Consider the following 16,604-nt stretch of genomic DNA (forward strand, 5'->3'; position numbering starts at 1 on the left):
TATGGGAATTAACGATAGGCAGATCCGTCAAACTAGGGAAACGACTGAGGGCGGTGGAAACATCAACTGGATGGGCTGTTCAAGGGCCTATTGAGGACGGTGCCGAGCAGACAAACTGCCTTCATATCGTGGCACTGCGATCCTCAGTAATTGATTGGTTTATAGTTTATTGGGGTTTAACGTCCCAAAGCGACTGAGGCTATGAGAGACGCATAGTAATTCAGAGAGAAATAACAGATTTTCCTCACATCGCGATGCAGCTGTAGCGAGGCCTTTATGTAGATGACCTGCTGACTGGTGAATTGAAGAAAATAGCGCCAGAGCATGCAGACCACGAAAAGACAAGGACGAGACACAAAGCGCTATAGCGCTTTGTGTCTCGTCCTTGTCTTTTCGTGGTCTGCATGCTCTGGCGCTATTTTCTTCAATTCAAGTATGCACCAACTCGCCCAAGAAGAAGTGTTAATACTGCTGACTGGTGCAGACGACGAAGAGGAGGCCGTGAAGCTAAACACCGAAGCCAACGCGATCTTTCACGCCGCCTTGATGAAGCTGCACAAATGGTCATCGAATAACGAGAGGCTGCGCCAGCTATTTGGTCAAGACTGTAAACAAACGAAGCCCCTGAGGTTTATGTCTGGTGTACTCAAGGTGGTGGAGCTGACGTGGGACCCCATTTTAGATCGCCTGAGCTTTGCGCCGTGCGTCGCAGACAACACTGCTACACCAGACACCAAACAATCCACGCTACAAACTACGGCACGGATTTATGACCCGCTGGGATGGCTGTCACGTTTTATCGTGCGGGCCAAGATCTTGTTTCAGGATCTGTGGCGACAAAACGTGGAGTGGAATGACCCACTACAAGTCATATAGACGAAAAGTGGATCACATGGTACGGCGAATTAAAGCATCTCCCTGAGATACAGGTGCCGCGGTACTATGGAGCGGACGTTGGCGGGCAGGCAACAGAGACGTATCTACGCATCTTTGCAGACGCCAGTCCCGCGGCTTACGGGGCGGTCGCATACCATACCATCATCGCTTCAGAAGACGTCCTAGCTTCAAATGTAGTGATGAGCAAATCGAGGGTAGCTCCTCTGAAAGAACTCACTCTAGCGAGGCTGGAACTCATGGCATGTTTGCTCGTCGCTCGACTAGGAAGCTATGTACTAAACACGCTCGGGCGGCATCCGGATCGGGTAATTTTGTGGACCGACTCAGTGATCGCGCTTCACTGGATACGAGGAGACGCGGGACGTTGGCAGCAGTTTGTGCGCAGCCGTGTCTGCGAGATCCAGCGCGTCACCGGCGGCTATGTATGGAGGCACTGCCCGGGAAAAGAGAATCCCACGGACCTCCTGACGCGCGGCGTCGCCGTTTCTCGCCTTGCGGCCAGTGACGTGTGGGGGACAGGGCCCCAGTGGCTCCGGAAACCTGATGGCGAGTGGTCACAGGGACTGGTGCAGAACACGTTCACCGATGCGGAACTGGAGCAAAAACAGCCAACGAAGATGCTGCCAGCCATGTCATCTCACGCGCCTTCCCCTGCATTAATGGACATTCAGCTCTACAGCTCCTTCACAAGATTTAAAAGAGTCACAGCTTGGATGCTTCGGTTTGTCTCAAGGGTGAGACGACGCAACGATGAAGTCGCAGCTCTTACCGCTGAAGAACTGCATCAGGCTGAAATATTTTGGATCCGAAACGAGCAGAGGGACGGCTTTCACAAAGAGTTGAAAGAGGCATTCAGAACCAGCAGGCTGTACCCTCTGGAACTTTCCGGTTAGCAAACGACATCGTCATTTCGGGGGGGAGTGCGTCGGAGACGAAAAGGGCGACAAGATGCGGTGCCATTCGGCACGCGATTTCATCGGCCAGGGACCCTTGTGCATATGTGTGCGCGCGTGTGTGCGTGTATATGTGTGCGAGTGAGCCGACCAAGTGGCAGGCGCCCGAAAGGGGATCCCGCGGCCGTCCTCCCGTGACCGTCCCTGAACCGGGCGGCGGGCTTTGATGTTGGGCAGCGAGGTTGACCGTCGCCGTTTTCCGGGAACTCAACTGTCCAAGGTCGGAGAGGCGGGAGCGGCGGCGCAAGAGGGAGAAAGGAGGACTCGCCCCGGCATCGAAGGGACAGTGGTTTGTGAGACGCTGAACGGAAAGGCCGTGCTTCAAATCTGTCTGTAAAGTTTTCTTGTTTTACCGTTCGGCCAATTAAAACGGTTGTTAATTTTTAGCGGAGTTCCTTCTTTGTGAAGGAAACTAACGAACGCGTACGTAGAGCACGTACTCTCTCACGTACAAGACAATCATTATCATCGAACGGAGGGAGGAGCGAAGCACGAGTGAAGACCAGTCACGGTTGCGGATGAATGGCTCCTCTGGAGCCGGGTGACGAGACCTAGGAAGCCGTCTTCACCCGGGCCTGCTGCCTCCCTCCTGCCTCTTGCTGCCTCGGAGACTGGGCGCTGTGTTGGTCAAGGTCAGTTGCTGCTCGCCCGGGAATCCTGCCGGCGCTGCGACTCCTCGTGCCTGCCGTCCCGTTTTCAGGGCCTGCTGCCGTAGGCCAAGGTATCTCAGCTGCCGTGCCCCGTTGTCCGGACCTGGGCGGCCGTCTCTGCACTGACGTGAACAGGCTTGAGCAGCAACGTATAGCCTTCGCTGCAGGAGCTCCGCGCCCGGTTTCTTGCCGCCGCAAGGTTAATCATCGTCGCTACTTGGCCCCGCCAGCTGCCTTTCCCGCCAGGACTGCTGATTCGTCATCGGCCACACTTTATTCATGTTGTAGAGTACCTGATTCATTTTCATGAGAACTGTTTTTCTTCTCTTAGTGGCCATGCTCGGTCTGGGCGCTCGTCCCGTAACCTGTCTTGTGTGTGTGTGTTTCGCGCAACTGCCGTGTCTGAAGCGTGGGACAGTTTTCTTGATCTTCCGAGGCCTCAGTTCGGAGGCACTTGAACCTGCTCTGGTTACTTTGGAGATAATTGCCCGTCAAAAGGGCCATGCTAGAGTGTTGGGGGGGGGGGGGGGGGGGAGGGGCGAAGGCAGGGAGTTAGTATAGGATTGCTGGCTGGGGTATGTGAATACATTCCAGCCATTATTTGTGGTATTTGTTGCAGAATAATCGTTGCTATATGCTTAGTGAGGTGGTTTCTATGTGATTTTGAGTCCGAGCCAGAATATTTGATTCTAGCTGTCGGGCAAAGTTTTTGAATTTGCAATCTATGTCTGGAATGTCGTCTGTCCTGCGTTTCTTTTATGAAGTGGGTATGGAGGGTTGGGTTGGTGGTAAAGAGGTTGGGGGTGTTTTTGAAGGAGAGGGTCGAAGACGGTAGAAGGGAGAGAATTAACGGCGGCCTTGAGATGCCTTACCTCTTCCGGCAGGAGAGCTATCTCTTCCTCCAGCTGTTAGGTTGAGGATGTACTGGCTGCTTTGGTCCGGGCTCACTGGCGATCTTGACGAAGTACTTGTGGTGGAAAGTCATTTGGTGTGGGCTCTGCTTTCTTGAATTTCGGCATGCCCGGTGAGTCCTGGCTTTGCACGAGCCTGCACCAGTAATGAATGCCAACAGCGCAAACGACGCAGACAAAGTAGAAGAAGACACAGGACAAGCGCTGACTCACAACTGAAATTTTATTCAAGGAAAGTAGTACATTTTATAGAAAAAGTGGCCAACTTATCAGCTAGTAAACACAACCCATGTTTCTACGTGGCATCAAGGTATGCAACCTCACTGTCATACAATGAAATAGATGGCTTACTGACGCATAACATTGTTTTTTTCCTCATATGATATGCTTCCATAATCTCACGTGTTAATCGGGACGGGTGTTTGTAGAGGATATCACAGTAAGGCAATGAAGGAAAACAAGATTGGCAGTCTCGAACATGGTCAACTAGATTATTAGATTTGTTAGCTTCCAGATTATTTGCATGCTATTTCAAACGTGTATTGATGCAACGCCCCGTCTGCCCTTACTGCCCTTGATGCCACGTAGAAACATGGGTTGTGTTTACTAGCTGATAAGTTGGCCACTTTTTCTATAAAATGTACTACTTTCCTTGAATAAAATTTCAGTTGTGAGTCAGCGCTTGTCCTGTGTTTTCTTCTACTTTGTCTGCGTCGTTTGCGCTGTTGGCATTCAATATGTACCACCAACTCGCCCGTTTGGCTATAGTGTTGCACCAGTAAGTTGGTTCCCATCAAAAAGAATGCATCTCGGCGTGCAAGGGGCCTCTTGTGTGCCGTGCTTCTCGCCGCACCACGGGTAGAGGTGAACTTTTGGGAGAAGGAATTTGTCGTATCTGTGCGCAGGTTTCCTGCAGTTCGTAGAAAGCATCAGGGCTGCCCCTAAACTTTGTGCAGTGGTGTACCTACACATGCACTTAATGATGTGGGGCATGGACCAGAGGCAAACTTTATTCGAATCGACGTTGCTTGGGCCATGCGTAGGGCCGCTATGTTGGCCTCCAGGTTTCGATATTGCAAGTCATTTAGGATTTCCTCTGGTGTTTCATTCCAGTACGTTCAGGAAATCACACCGTTGACTGCCGCTTGAGGGGCCGCGATGTACGCGGCTACCGGGTATTGCTTCCTTTCTAAAGTGATATCTTGTGTTTTCACCAAAGCGAGAGCTGTTGCCTCCGCTGCCGTCGCCACTGTGAACGTGTTGTTGGTGGGTTTAACTGTGATGTGCAATTCGCCCACCAATGAAGTGTGAAGTGAATGCCGGAGACTTGGACCTGGGAGCTTGTCCAGATAGAGGCCGCCTCGTGGGAAAAAGTGAAAAAAAAAAAAATCGGATCTTTCCCGCCGGCAGTGCAGCGAGTTTACTTTTATGCGAAGCATATTGCTAGAGCTACCACTCACGCCGTCGGCGTGGGACCCCTAGACGTCACACCACGTGACACCGTGACGTCACACCACGTGACACCGTGACGTCACACACGTGACATCGGATGAGAGAGGCGGCCTCCACCTCGCGCCGTCACCGTGGGACCCCTAGCCGTCACGCCACGTGACACCGTGACGTCGTCGTGACGATGCCATCGCACAGACGCCGGAATGTCCTCGAGCGGCATTCCCGCGCATTTCGAACGCGCGTTCACACTCGGTGTAGGTGAAACGCTCGCTCCACCGGGCAGGCAGACGCGGCTTCCGTGGCAATCCAGGCGCTCACCCAACGCGCGTCTCGGGGTTAAGGCGGGGACACATGTCAGGCGGGCGCTCCGAATCCGGTCCGGCTCGCCGCATCCGGCGGCGCCGCTCCGGCCAGCCGGCGACCGCCGGACGCGTCAAACCGCGTTGATATGTCCAGCGCACCGCGTCCGGCGAATGTCCGACACGCCGCTCCGGCGGGCAGTAGCAGCCAATGCGAGCGCGCAGAGCGCCAACGTCACGATGACGTCGAGTTCGCGACGTCACAGGTGAGCACGACAGAGGTACAGTGGTGAGCGGTGTGTCGGCTGCTGAATTGTAGGGTTAGTTTGACAGCGCTGTTTTCACCGAACACCATGTCTTCGTTCAAACAGTCCCGGATTTGGGAGAACGAACAAGGGGTGCCGAGTGTAGCACCTTTTTTGAGCGCTGGCCAGTCCCGAAGAGCCCTCGGCTGCGGCGTCGATACGAAACCACTAGGCCTAGCGACGACTAGGGCAGTTGGGGACTAGCGCGCAGTTCGTCGCCTGGCGTTGCCGCAGGCGATGTCGTTGCCGAAAGCTCCACTCTAGCACAGGCATACTGTCGTTGCTCGAATCTAGGAAGCATTCTTTCTGGTAGCATGGCTGTTCTGTATTTTCTTGTGCGAACGTGAAGTAAGCCGAGCCTGCCGGCCGGCCAGCCTGGATCCCGTCTGCCGGCGTCATAGAAACGAGCGAATGAGTGTTCTTGACGTAAATAATAAACCCTGGGATAGGGAAATGAGAAAATTATATCATTTTTCTGGTTCATTGGCCAATACCGAGTTGCTGGTAAAAGTAACAACTGTGGTACGAGCGAATTAGTTGCGAGAACCGCCTCGCAGCTGCCGCAGCTGGCCCGACGCTGGGGTCCGGCTCGACTGGCGCCCGCTAGCCGCTGCTGAAGGCGCCACGGAAACTGACCATACTATTATTTTATTGTGAGATGATGCTGTTGACAGCAAAGCGGAGTGAAGAATAGGCCTTCAATTATAGCGCAGGCAACTTCTGAAGCGCCGGCCCCTGCCGCTTCGATGCGATGCAGGCTATAGGCCTAGCGACGACCACGGCAGACAGGCAGCAGCAGAGCTCGTCGCCCGGAGCGCCCGCAACATAAGCAGGCATGCTTTGTCGCCGCTCGAGTATAGCTGGCAGTCTTCCTGATAACAAGGCGATGCCGTCTTTTCTTGCAATATTTGTACACCAAGCCAAGCAACGCTCAGGCACTGCTGCGCGGCGGCGAAGTGCGACGCTGGTTGTGGGCGGAGGTTGGGTTGAGCGGCGCAGCGATGCTCACCGCTCCCTGTGTGTCCCTGCTTGCTGTGGTGCGGCAGTTCGGAAGCGGCGACCGGAGCGGCGCGCCGGACGCGTTGCCGGACATGTGTTCCCTGCTTTAGTCGGCGTTCCGCAGTAGCCATGCCGTTGTCTTCCCCCACGACGAAGGCTTCTAGTGGTTGTATTAAAATGACCAATTATGACCAATTAATCCACGTGCGGCTCATGGAGCACGCTAATTATTTAAAGAACAAGGAAACAAACCTAGCAAAGCATTGTTTCACATGCAAATGCACGCCGTTTTTGGTGATACTGATGTGTTGTTTCGTCATTCTGACCAGCGCACTAGAGAAATTGCTGAAGCCTTTCACATTAACAGGAAAGATGAAGGGTGCGTGAGTGCGCCATCTGTAACATTATCTGTAAGGGAAATGAAAATACTACACAGTGGATAGTGGTTGATACACACGTGCTTTCAAAGCGGTTTTTACCTTTTTTAGTACTATGAGATTTTTGACATTGTTGTTTTCGTATGTGTATATTATGACAGGCTTCTTCCTAATAAAAAATCAGTTGTAAGTTCAGCGCTGTGTGTGTCTTGTCTCCTTCTTGGTCTGTGTGTGTTTGCGCTGTTGAACCATCACTATAAATCAGTCATTCGTGTCATTCTGCTCATGGTGTGAGACATGGCAAATGCAAATAAACTTTCGTAAATCTGTGTACATGTCATTCTGTAATCGCACAATACCATCTTCTTACACCTACTCATTCAAAGATAACTCTCTGAATCAAGTGTCCGAGTACAAATATTTAGGTCTTCTTTTTTCTTCTAACTTGTCCTGGTCAAAGCATATTAACACAATATTCAATAATGCAATGGGGAGGCTCGGTTATCTAAAATGTACACTTTGTGTTGCCCCCCATGAAACTAAACAGGTAACATACAAAGCTTTAATTCGTCCACTTTTGGAGTATGGGTCAATAATCTGGAATCCTCATAAACAGTCCGATATCAGTAAGCTGGAATCCGTTCAAAGGAAAGCAGTACGGTTTATTTGCCGACGGTATGACAGAAATTTTTCACCTTCATCCACTCTTCCTGCCATAGGCCTTTCACTCCTTTGTACCCGCCTCGACAATGAGTGTTTAAAATATTTTCATGGTATTGTTAATTCATCCCGCTTTGCTTCATTGTCTGAGTATTTGCATTTTTCAGCATCTTCATCTACAAGGAGCTACCACCCATTGAATGTAACACCCATTAACGCGCGCACTGATATGTTCAAATTTAGTTTTTTTCGTCGTGTTATCGAACGATGGAATTCTTTACTCAGTGATATACGCTCCCTGGTACCAAACCTATTTTTCAATGTTGTTGCAAATCTCTGATTAGACTGCTGAATTACTGTTCTGTATTTTAATGGTGTTTACTTCTGAATATGTTGTACCTCTCCGCCTTTTCTTTTTTATTTTTTCTTCCTCCCACTCCTGCAATAGCCTCATCGGGGCTGCAGTATATGTAAATAAATAAATAAATAAATAAATAAATAAATAAATAAATAAATAAATAAATAAATAATGCTTTTTCTTTCTCGAATAAAGTTCAATAGCGAGTGGGCGCTTGTGTTCTGTTCTCTTCGTTCTACACCGTTGTTTATTTTTGCGCTCTTTAACAATCAATGCGTAGAAGCTACCCCAACTCCTAACGTTAAGCCAAGGGAATCAAGTACGAGGTCTGTTCGAAAAGTATCCGACCTTTGGCCGAAGAAAAAAACTGGCATAACTGGAGCGTTGCAAACCTAATAACCTTCAAAGTAGTCTCCTTGGGACTCCACACACTTCTCCCAGCGGTGCTGCCATTGTTGGAAGTGTTCCGAAAAGGCCCTTTTCGGAATGGAGTTTAGCTCAGCTGTCGTTGCAGCCATAATGTCCTCTATTGTCTGAAATCCCGCTCCTTTCAATGGCCTCTTGACTTTGGGAAACAGCCAGAAGTCGTCGGGCGCCATATCAAAAGAGTAAGGAGTCTGTTGAACTACAGGAGTCTGGTTTTTCGCCAAAAAAAGTCTGAATCAAGTGCGAGGAATGTGCAGGAGCATTGTCGTGATGGATGCGCCAATTTCCAATTGACCGCAACTCCGGTCTCTTGCGCCGCAAACACCACGTAGGCGACGGAGGACGTCCCTATAGTACTCTTTGGTCATTGTTTGACCCTGTAGGGTGCGTACTTGTGGTGTGCCACACAGAGGTAGTCAAAGAAAGCTGTCGAATCACTTTGACATTGCTGCGCACTTGGCGGGCCTTCTTTGGTCTCGGTGACATGAAATGCTTCCACTGTGACGACTGCGATTTGGTTTCCGGGTCGTACCCGTACACCCAAGACTCTTCACTAGTGATTATGGTGTTTATGAAGTCGGGGTCACTGTTTGTGGAATCTAGCATGTCCTGCGAGACTTCAACACGAAGCTGCTTTTGCTCCGCCGTGAGCAGCTTCGGCACGAATTTCACCGCAACTCTCTCCATGGCCAAATCTTCGGGGATAATGGAATGTGCAGAAAAATTGCTGATGTCCACGTCTTCCACAATTTCTCGGATAGTCACACGACGGTCCCGCATCACCACAGCGTTCACTTCGGCAATGACCTAGTCATTTCGGCATGCTGATGGCCGACCGGAGCGTGGCTCGCTCTCCGCCGATGTGCGGCCATGTTCAAACCAATTGTACCACTGTTTAATTTTTGTGCTGCTCATAGCATCTTCACCGAAAGCCGCACTGAATATTCCGAACAGTTTCCACTTGGTTCCATCCCGTTTCTGGGAAAATTTGATGCAGTAGCGCTGCTCCTGTCGCTCCGCCATTTTCCTTGCAATAAAAAACCGACGAGAGCACTACGCACTGTCTCACTCAAACGCTGCATCCCAGCGACTGACGCTATTGGCAGGCGAGAAAAAATTCGTACATGCGCACGAAGGTTCAAGGTCGGCTGGTGCAAGCGCGCTTGATTCATATCCATCAGGTGTTCGCAAAAAAAAATAAAGTCGGATACTTTTCTAACAGACCTCGTATTTCTTCATGCTAGCTTTCCTCAAATTATTCTTTGCAAAGCTTGAATAAACTGTAAAATTGCAAAATGAAGCGGCTACGTAAGATGCATGGTTTTCGCCTATAGAATTGCATGCTATGTTTGTAAAGCGCATACAATTTCTTTCCCGGCGTGCAGTGTGGCTCGCGTTGCACTGCCAACATTGGATGTCTCTCGCAGGTGCTACCAGCCGTGATGCTTGCAGCTTAGATGTTTAGAACCCCTAGAGGCGCTGCAGAACTCCACTACACCGATTATACGGAAGCCGCTTAGGCTCTATAATGCTGATAAAGGCCTCACGTGTAATACTGGATGGTACTGCCAAAAGTGTGCTCGAGTTATTATTTATTTTTTTGTGCACATACCTACATCAGAGAGGTGGCATTATTGCAGGAGCATTACAAATATTGTGTGTCAGATGCAAAAAGAAAAGAATTCGCAAGTACTCGTACTTTGTCCCCCGTTAGTCCCGAAGAAGGAAATGCTCCCTCAGGGGCGCAGCAAATAATTAAACAGGAATGCTTGTTCCCTCACGAAAGCAGTAGACGTACCTGGTCGATGCTGGAAATCACACCCAGCAATCCTGGATCACAGCCCCGGAACCAGACAGTAAGCGATACGCCCATCACCGTAGTCAGGAAGTACATCAGGAAAAGTAGCACTGCACTGGTAAATGTAGTTCTGCAGAAAATATATCGCCGTACTGATATCACCGCCATGTAAATGATCGCGGTGTGTGAAAGCAAAACGGAATAGAGAAAGTCTCATTTCAGACAATGCATTTTAAATGTGACAGCATTATCTGGCTGATTATTCAAAATATCCGGCGTTGAGCAACCGTCTACGAGGCACGGACAGAAACCCTTCACGCGAACGCATGGCGACATCGGTAGTGATTACATCATTAGGAGAGACAGAAAAATAAATTGTTTCGAAGTAGCTTTCAAACACAGTATGACAATTCATTCTGCCGTCACCATGGTCGCTGAAACGGTAGTGACGTTAGCGAAACCGGAAGTGAGGCGGTAGCTCAATTAAAGCGACGACTAATACCTCTATGTACAGATGTCGTCAGAAGTAAATAGAAGGCAATTTTAACGAAAAAATTTAATCATTGCCACCCCCCCCCCCATTCATGCATCCTTGAATGCATATGTGCAGCCTAATTGTGATTGCGCGCGTTGCCCTGTGCACGAAGAAACACAGACCATCATGCTTTAGATTTAAAGAAAATGAAATATTTCGACAAAGTCGCTTTCCATTTTCTTTTGACGGCGAGTGTACTTGTATGTGGTGTGGTCTTTGCTCACGGCTTTCACCCTAAGGCCTTCCACCTAAAGGACTTTACGACAGGCCTTTCGGACGTTAGTGCCATTAAGAGCGAGTACTACAGCCTGTGAACACATATAGTTAACTAACAGGCTACATCATCATCATCAGTCTGACTACGCCACTGCAGGGCAAGGGCCTCTCCCATGTCTCTCCAATTAACCCTGTCTTTGAATTTAAATTTTCAATTTATTTATTATGTTCATTTTTTTAGTACACTACTTGTCATCACTGTCTGGATCGTTAGCCAAAGCCTAGTAATGGATCCATGCATTGAAAGCAAAGAAATCGTTGAGCACAGCTGTTTTCCACATAATATCAAGGTAATATAAATATACACTTGAAGATAAAAGGCAGAAGGGTACACATAGATAACTGAAAATTGCATAAGTGCAGAAACGTTGACGAGTGCATAGCAAAGTAATGCAAACACAGAAATGTTGCAGGAATGCAAAACGTGCAAGCAATCGCAAATTAATATAAATTAGAAAAATGCGAAAGCGCTGGTGATAATAAAAATGCATATGAGAGAAAGAGCATTATTCATTATGCAAAAGAAAGGGACTTGCCTCCGGATTACTTATTCGATAATATAATATGAATAGCAAACCCAACATCAACAATACAGAGGAAAATAAGAAAAAGGCAGCTGAGCAGTTCACACTGTTGGCCAGGTAATTATTTCTGGCAGAAAAAGCCTTCAATGAAATTGACGGATTATGCGTGGTTAAGGCTGCGTAAGGGATCTTATTCTGTCTTTACCCGCTGATACTGAAGGCGGCACCGGCCATAGTCATTGCGGAATGTAGGGACCAGAAACTTTCCCTGTGCGGCTGAACGACTATCGTAAGTGCGGACTGTACGAAATGTGTTTGAAGGTGTGGGACGCGACTCGTCCCCTGTGGTTCGCTTCCCCTCAGTGCACCCTAAACTGGTTCGCTTCCCCTTAATGCACCCTCCTTAGTTGTGTTACTTGAACTAATAGGGGAGGGCGCTCGTGTCGCAGTGACTCAAGCGCCACGGATGGCGTGTTTGCTGAGCGCGCGCGGGGGAAAGACTGGCCGCTTCTCCTCGGCACCTGGGAAGCGCGCGGACGTTCGGTGCAAGGCTCCGCTCTTGGCCGGCGGGCGACCTCGAGTGGAAACATGTTCCCGTCAGCTCGTGGCGTCTGGCCTCAGAGGCGAACGTTCGCTCGTAACCGTCCTGGTGAGTCGGACGTCCTCGATTCATCAGCGTATATTGTTGCTAGCTGGCGTTTTTGTTGTTGTAGCAATAAATGCTTTGTTTGTGTCAGCCACTGTGTGGTTCCTTTGTTCCCTCAGCGCAAGGCCCACCATGGTCGACGTGGGCTCGGTAGCGTACGTGACCACGGGGTGGGGTCCGGCGGTTTTGAACTGGGTCAGCCGTGGTTAAACGGCGAGAACGTATTTATCTCCCCAATTTAAAACCCCACAACTGGCAGCCCAACGTGGGACCTGCTCTTGGAACATTGGACGGCTGTCTGTTCGGTTCGAGGAACGCTCTCTGTCCGCACTTGACAAGTGCTAGGCCTAGTGTGAATTTTGATCGCTAGGATCTGCGGCATGCTTTCTTGAGTGCGAGGTGTGTTGCGCTGCAGCATGTTTGAACTTTTCGACATGCTTAGTATATTTTTTCTTCAAGTTTTTCTTTTCTGGAGTTCCTTCAGAAGAGCACGAGAACCACTTGGTCCGCATCGAGAGAGCGCGCGGCCTAGCGCCCGCGGAGTTGCCAAGCCCGAAGCTAGTGAGTACGGAAGCCGCGTGGGTGGTCCGAGTTTCCTGCACATATTTTACCGCTGTCTCTGTTTCCACTCTGGGAGTCGCGGCTCCGGGAACCGGGTGGCCTGGGGCCACGGGTGCCGCTACGAGCTCGCTGGATTGCAGCTCGGCACCGGGCGCTCCGACGCCGTCCGATACGGTGGGCACCGACCACTCAGAAGCTGCTTCATGCAGTGAGTGGGGTACGACCAACCCACAAAGATGATGTCTCCTCGCGGCTGCGCGCACGCAACCCGTTTCGTGTCTTTCTTTTGCTGAGGGTCGGTGTCACAATGGCAGTGAGGTCTAAGGCTTTTCAGAGCTGCCTGCACCATGTCAGAAAAGACACGACCACCGGCCCGTGGTGTTTAGAGGAGGCGCACTTTGCTGCCCACCCGTTTTGTAACCTCGCATGAACTGAGCAGTCTCGTTCAACTCAAGAAATGCCTTTGTTCACTCGAACTTTACGCTTGCACAGCCGCCCGACACGTTTTGCTATCGAGTTGAGCATGGAGCCACGAGACCCTTGTGGACGCAGTTTCCCCTCCCGTGACCTACGTTAAAGGCATGCGGAGTGTTTTTCGGAAATCTTGCAGATCCAGTGGAGCCACCCAGGCTTGCTGTCCTGTGCACATCGTATCGCTGTCGCCTGCTGCGACGGAGATGCCTGTACCCTGTTTGGAGCATCCATCCGGGGCAGCCGTGGTGAGACCAGACAGCAGTCACCTCCGGCTGCTGTTACACTGGCGACTATTGCAGAATCCTGGCCTGCACTTGTCAACCGGCCTCCTCTTGCGGGCCTGCGGACACGTAGTCCGCGGGCCATGCGAGTCGTCCCAGCCGAGACGTTCACGCCGCCTTCGGAATAACGCGGAAGACTGCATGGACGCTGTCGGCGGGATCTCCGCTGCAGGACCTGCATCCAGTGCCTCAATACAAGGAGAATCCTCCATAGCATGTACTTGTAGGCGCGTGGGTCTATTTAAGTTTGGGGGGGGGGGGGGGGGACGCGACTTCTGCCCTGTGGTTCCCTTCCCCGCAGTGCGCCCTGAACAGGTTCGCTTCTCCTCAATGCACCCTCCTTAGTTGTTTTACAACTAATATGGGAGGGCGCTCGCGTCGCAGCGGCACAAGCGCCACGGATATCGCGTTTGCTGCGCGCGCGCGTGGGAGAGACGGGCCGCTTCTGCTCGGCACCTGGGAAGCGCTCGGACGTTCGGCACAAGGCTCCGCTCTTTGCCGGCTGGTGACCTCGAGTGGAAACATGTTCCTGTCACCTCGTGCCGTCCGGCCTCGGAGCTTCCCTCTTGCCCTAGCGTAGGCGAACGTTCGCTCGTAACCGTGCCGGTGAGTCGGACGCCCTCGATTCCTGAGCGTATTTTGTTGCTAGCTGGCGTTATTGTTGTTGTAGCAAGTAAATACCTTGTTTTGGGTCAGCCAGTGTGTCGTTCCTTTGTTCTATAAGAGAAAGGCTCGCCGTGGTCGGCGTGCGCTCCGTAGCGTACGAGACCACGGGGTGGGGTTCGGCGGTTTTGAACTGGGTCAGCCGTGGTTAAACGGCGAGAAGAAATACGGGTAGAACGTATTTATCTCCGCAATTTAAAACCCCACAAAGGATGTTGTAATCATGCGTCGCTGCCGCCATCCGTTGGCCTAATCATGAATGATCAGACTTGATCCAGTCGATTAAAACTTAACTCGGTGAATTTATTTACATGTTAAATACAAAGAATCGATAGCAAGCAACCGCACATCTCTCGGAACGCTCGAGCAATCAGCGAAGCTAGCTGCTCATCGTTGGGCGTCCGGAGTACAACTGGTTCTCCCCACGCTGTCCAAAGCCCGCGCTCACACAAAGAGCTTCCGCTTTGGGTGAGCCGGCAAGGCTCCTAACTGATTTCTTCGGAAGACCAGAGCGCGAGCCTCCAAACGCCCCCTCCCCAGGCGCTCCCCGGGCCAGAAGGACATGTGGCGGAAAGCGACAAGTGGGAGATGGCACAAAAAAAAACCACTAATGGGCGGAAGGGTGAACCCGTCCTTGACCGTCGCGCCGGAAGGTCGCAACACTCTCCAGCCGAATGGGTCAACGACTCATTCTGCGCTTCTCACAGCTCAATCTGGTACAAAAGCTGTACAGGCCATCTAACCACTTTGCCCTTCGGCAGCCGGACTTCGCAAGTCTTTCCGTCGCGTCCGTGGAACACAGTTACAACGACTTCGCTTTTCCACAGGAGGCGAGGAAGACTTTCGCGGACCAAAACAATGTCCCCAGGCTTCAATGTTCATGTCCTTCACCAATTCTAAATGCGCAGCACGTGTCACAGCACAAGTGAACAGAACAATGTAGGGTTTAGCTACACTTGAACCCTCTTTCACGAGGAGTGGCCCAGCAAAATCCACTCCGACGACTTCGAAAGGTTCTGCTTGAGAAGTTCTGTCGGGGGGGAGTTGACCCGTGTCCACTTCGACGCGGGTGGCACTAAGCCGCCGGCACACAACACAGGATCGCACTATCCAAAACCTTTCGCGCAGTTGCACGTGCGTGTCAAGCACTCCTGCATGCAACAACTTCTTGTGAGCCTGATGCACTAGCAAGACAGTGTATCTGTGCTGCTTCGGTAGGGTGACAGGGTGCCGCTCGTCGTAGTCCGTGTCCGCTGAACAGGGGCGACTGCGCATCCGTAGCAACCCGTTGTCATCTCTCCGTAAAACGAAGTCTTTGAGGGTTGAATCACGCGGCGTCCTGTCTCCTTTGGCTACGCGCTGCAGCTCGGTACCGAATGTCGATTTCTGTGCCTGCTTCAGCCAATAAAGTTGTGCACGTTCCAATTCGAGAGCCGTTAGGGGACCCGTATGCCTTTGTTTTGTTTGCAGGTTATTTACAAACCGCAGAATCCAACCTGTCACCCGGTTAACCTTACTTGCGGAGCTGAATCGATTAAAGTCTAGGAGTTCGCTTTCTTCTCCGCAGACGGGATTCGTGGCTTTTACTCTTCTTTGTTCTTCAAGCTCGACAGGTGTGAAACAGTTCAAAACAGGCTCTACTTGTTCGTCTGCAACCGTCGCTCTTAACACGACTGCATGAGCACAAGTCGCTTCCAGGCAGGAAAATGAAGTTTTGCCTTGCACTGCCCATCCAAACACTGTTTCGAATGCCGTTAGTCGAGCGCCCAATTTCTCCACCCTGCCAGTTAGAAATTCCCAGAAGTGATCTGAACCAACCAGGACATCGATCTGGGCAGTGTGGGGATGCTGAAATTCGTCACCCGGTGACAATGAGAGCTCGCGCAGAGTCTTCCTGATCTGCTCGTCGGGACAAGGGATGGCTTGGTCGCATATAGTAGGTACCTCCAAGGCCTCAATTTTACATTCTGTTTTGGGGTCATCTTTTCCGAAAAGACGCACTCCGACGCGTCGGAATGTGCGCTGCTTCTGTACTCCTCCGAAAACTCTAATAGTTAGTATTTCGGTTCCTAGCAGTCGGCATCCGAGCCGCCGCGAGCAATCTTCGGAAATGAAGCTTCTTTGGCTTCCGCTGTCAAAAAATATTCGACAAATTCGCTTTGCCTTAGTCCCTTTGTTCCAAGCGGTCACCGTCGGCATTAGCACACTTTGTTTGGGGCGATTCTCCTCGGCTTCGGAAGCATGCAGGATGACTTCTCCAGCTCTTTCGGTAGCTCCCTCTCCTTTCGATGAGTTATTATTGAAGGCGGGATCGCACATGGAGGTCGCATGCCTTCGTGTACATTATTTACATTCATTATAACAGCGCAAAGACGGCATAGAACAAGAAGGGGACACAACAGCGCTGTTGTGTCCCCTTCTTGTTCTGTGCCGTCTTTGCGCTGATATAATGAATGTAGGTAACCAACTCGCCCAAGATGTTGTATTATGGAATATTTTTTACAGTTCAGTCTCATTCTGCAATTCTTGGATCTGTGACCTTGTTTCGTGCAGCGAAAG

At 50.9% G+C, this 16,604-nt stretch overlaps 1 protein-coding gene across 1 annotated transcript in view; it reads right to left on the reverse strand.

Moving 5' to 3' along the window:
• Positions 1–16,604, reverse strand: part of LOC149360913 (sodium-coupled monocarboxylate transporter 2-like) — an 85,636-nt gene that overhangs the window by 13,295 nt on the left and 55,737 nt on the right. The window contains exon 7 of the mRNA XM_089567954.1: positions 10,086–10,215. Within this exon, the coding sequence (XP_089424080.1) occupies positions 10,086–10,215 (130 nt within the window). The remainder of the gene's footprint in view (positions 1–10,085; positions 10,216–16,604) is intronic.

The sequence above is a fragment of the Amblyomma mixtum genome, chromosome 2 (genome assembly GCF_055824585.1).
Source record: "Amblyomma mixtum isolate Tamu chromosome 2, ASM5582458v1, whole genome shotgun sequence".
Lineage (NCBI taxonomy): Eukaryota > Metazoa > Arthropoda > Arachnida > Ixodida > Ixodidae > Amblyomma > Amblyomma mixtum.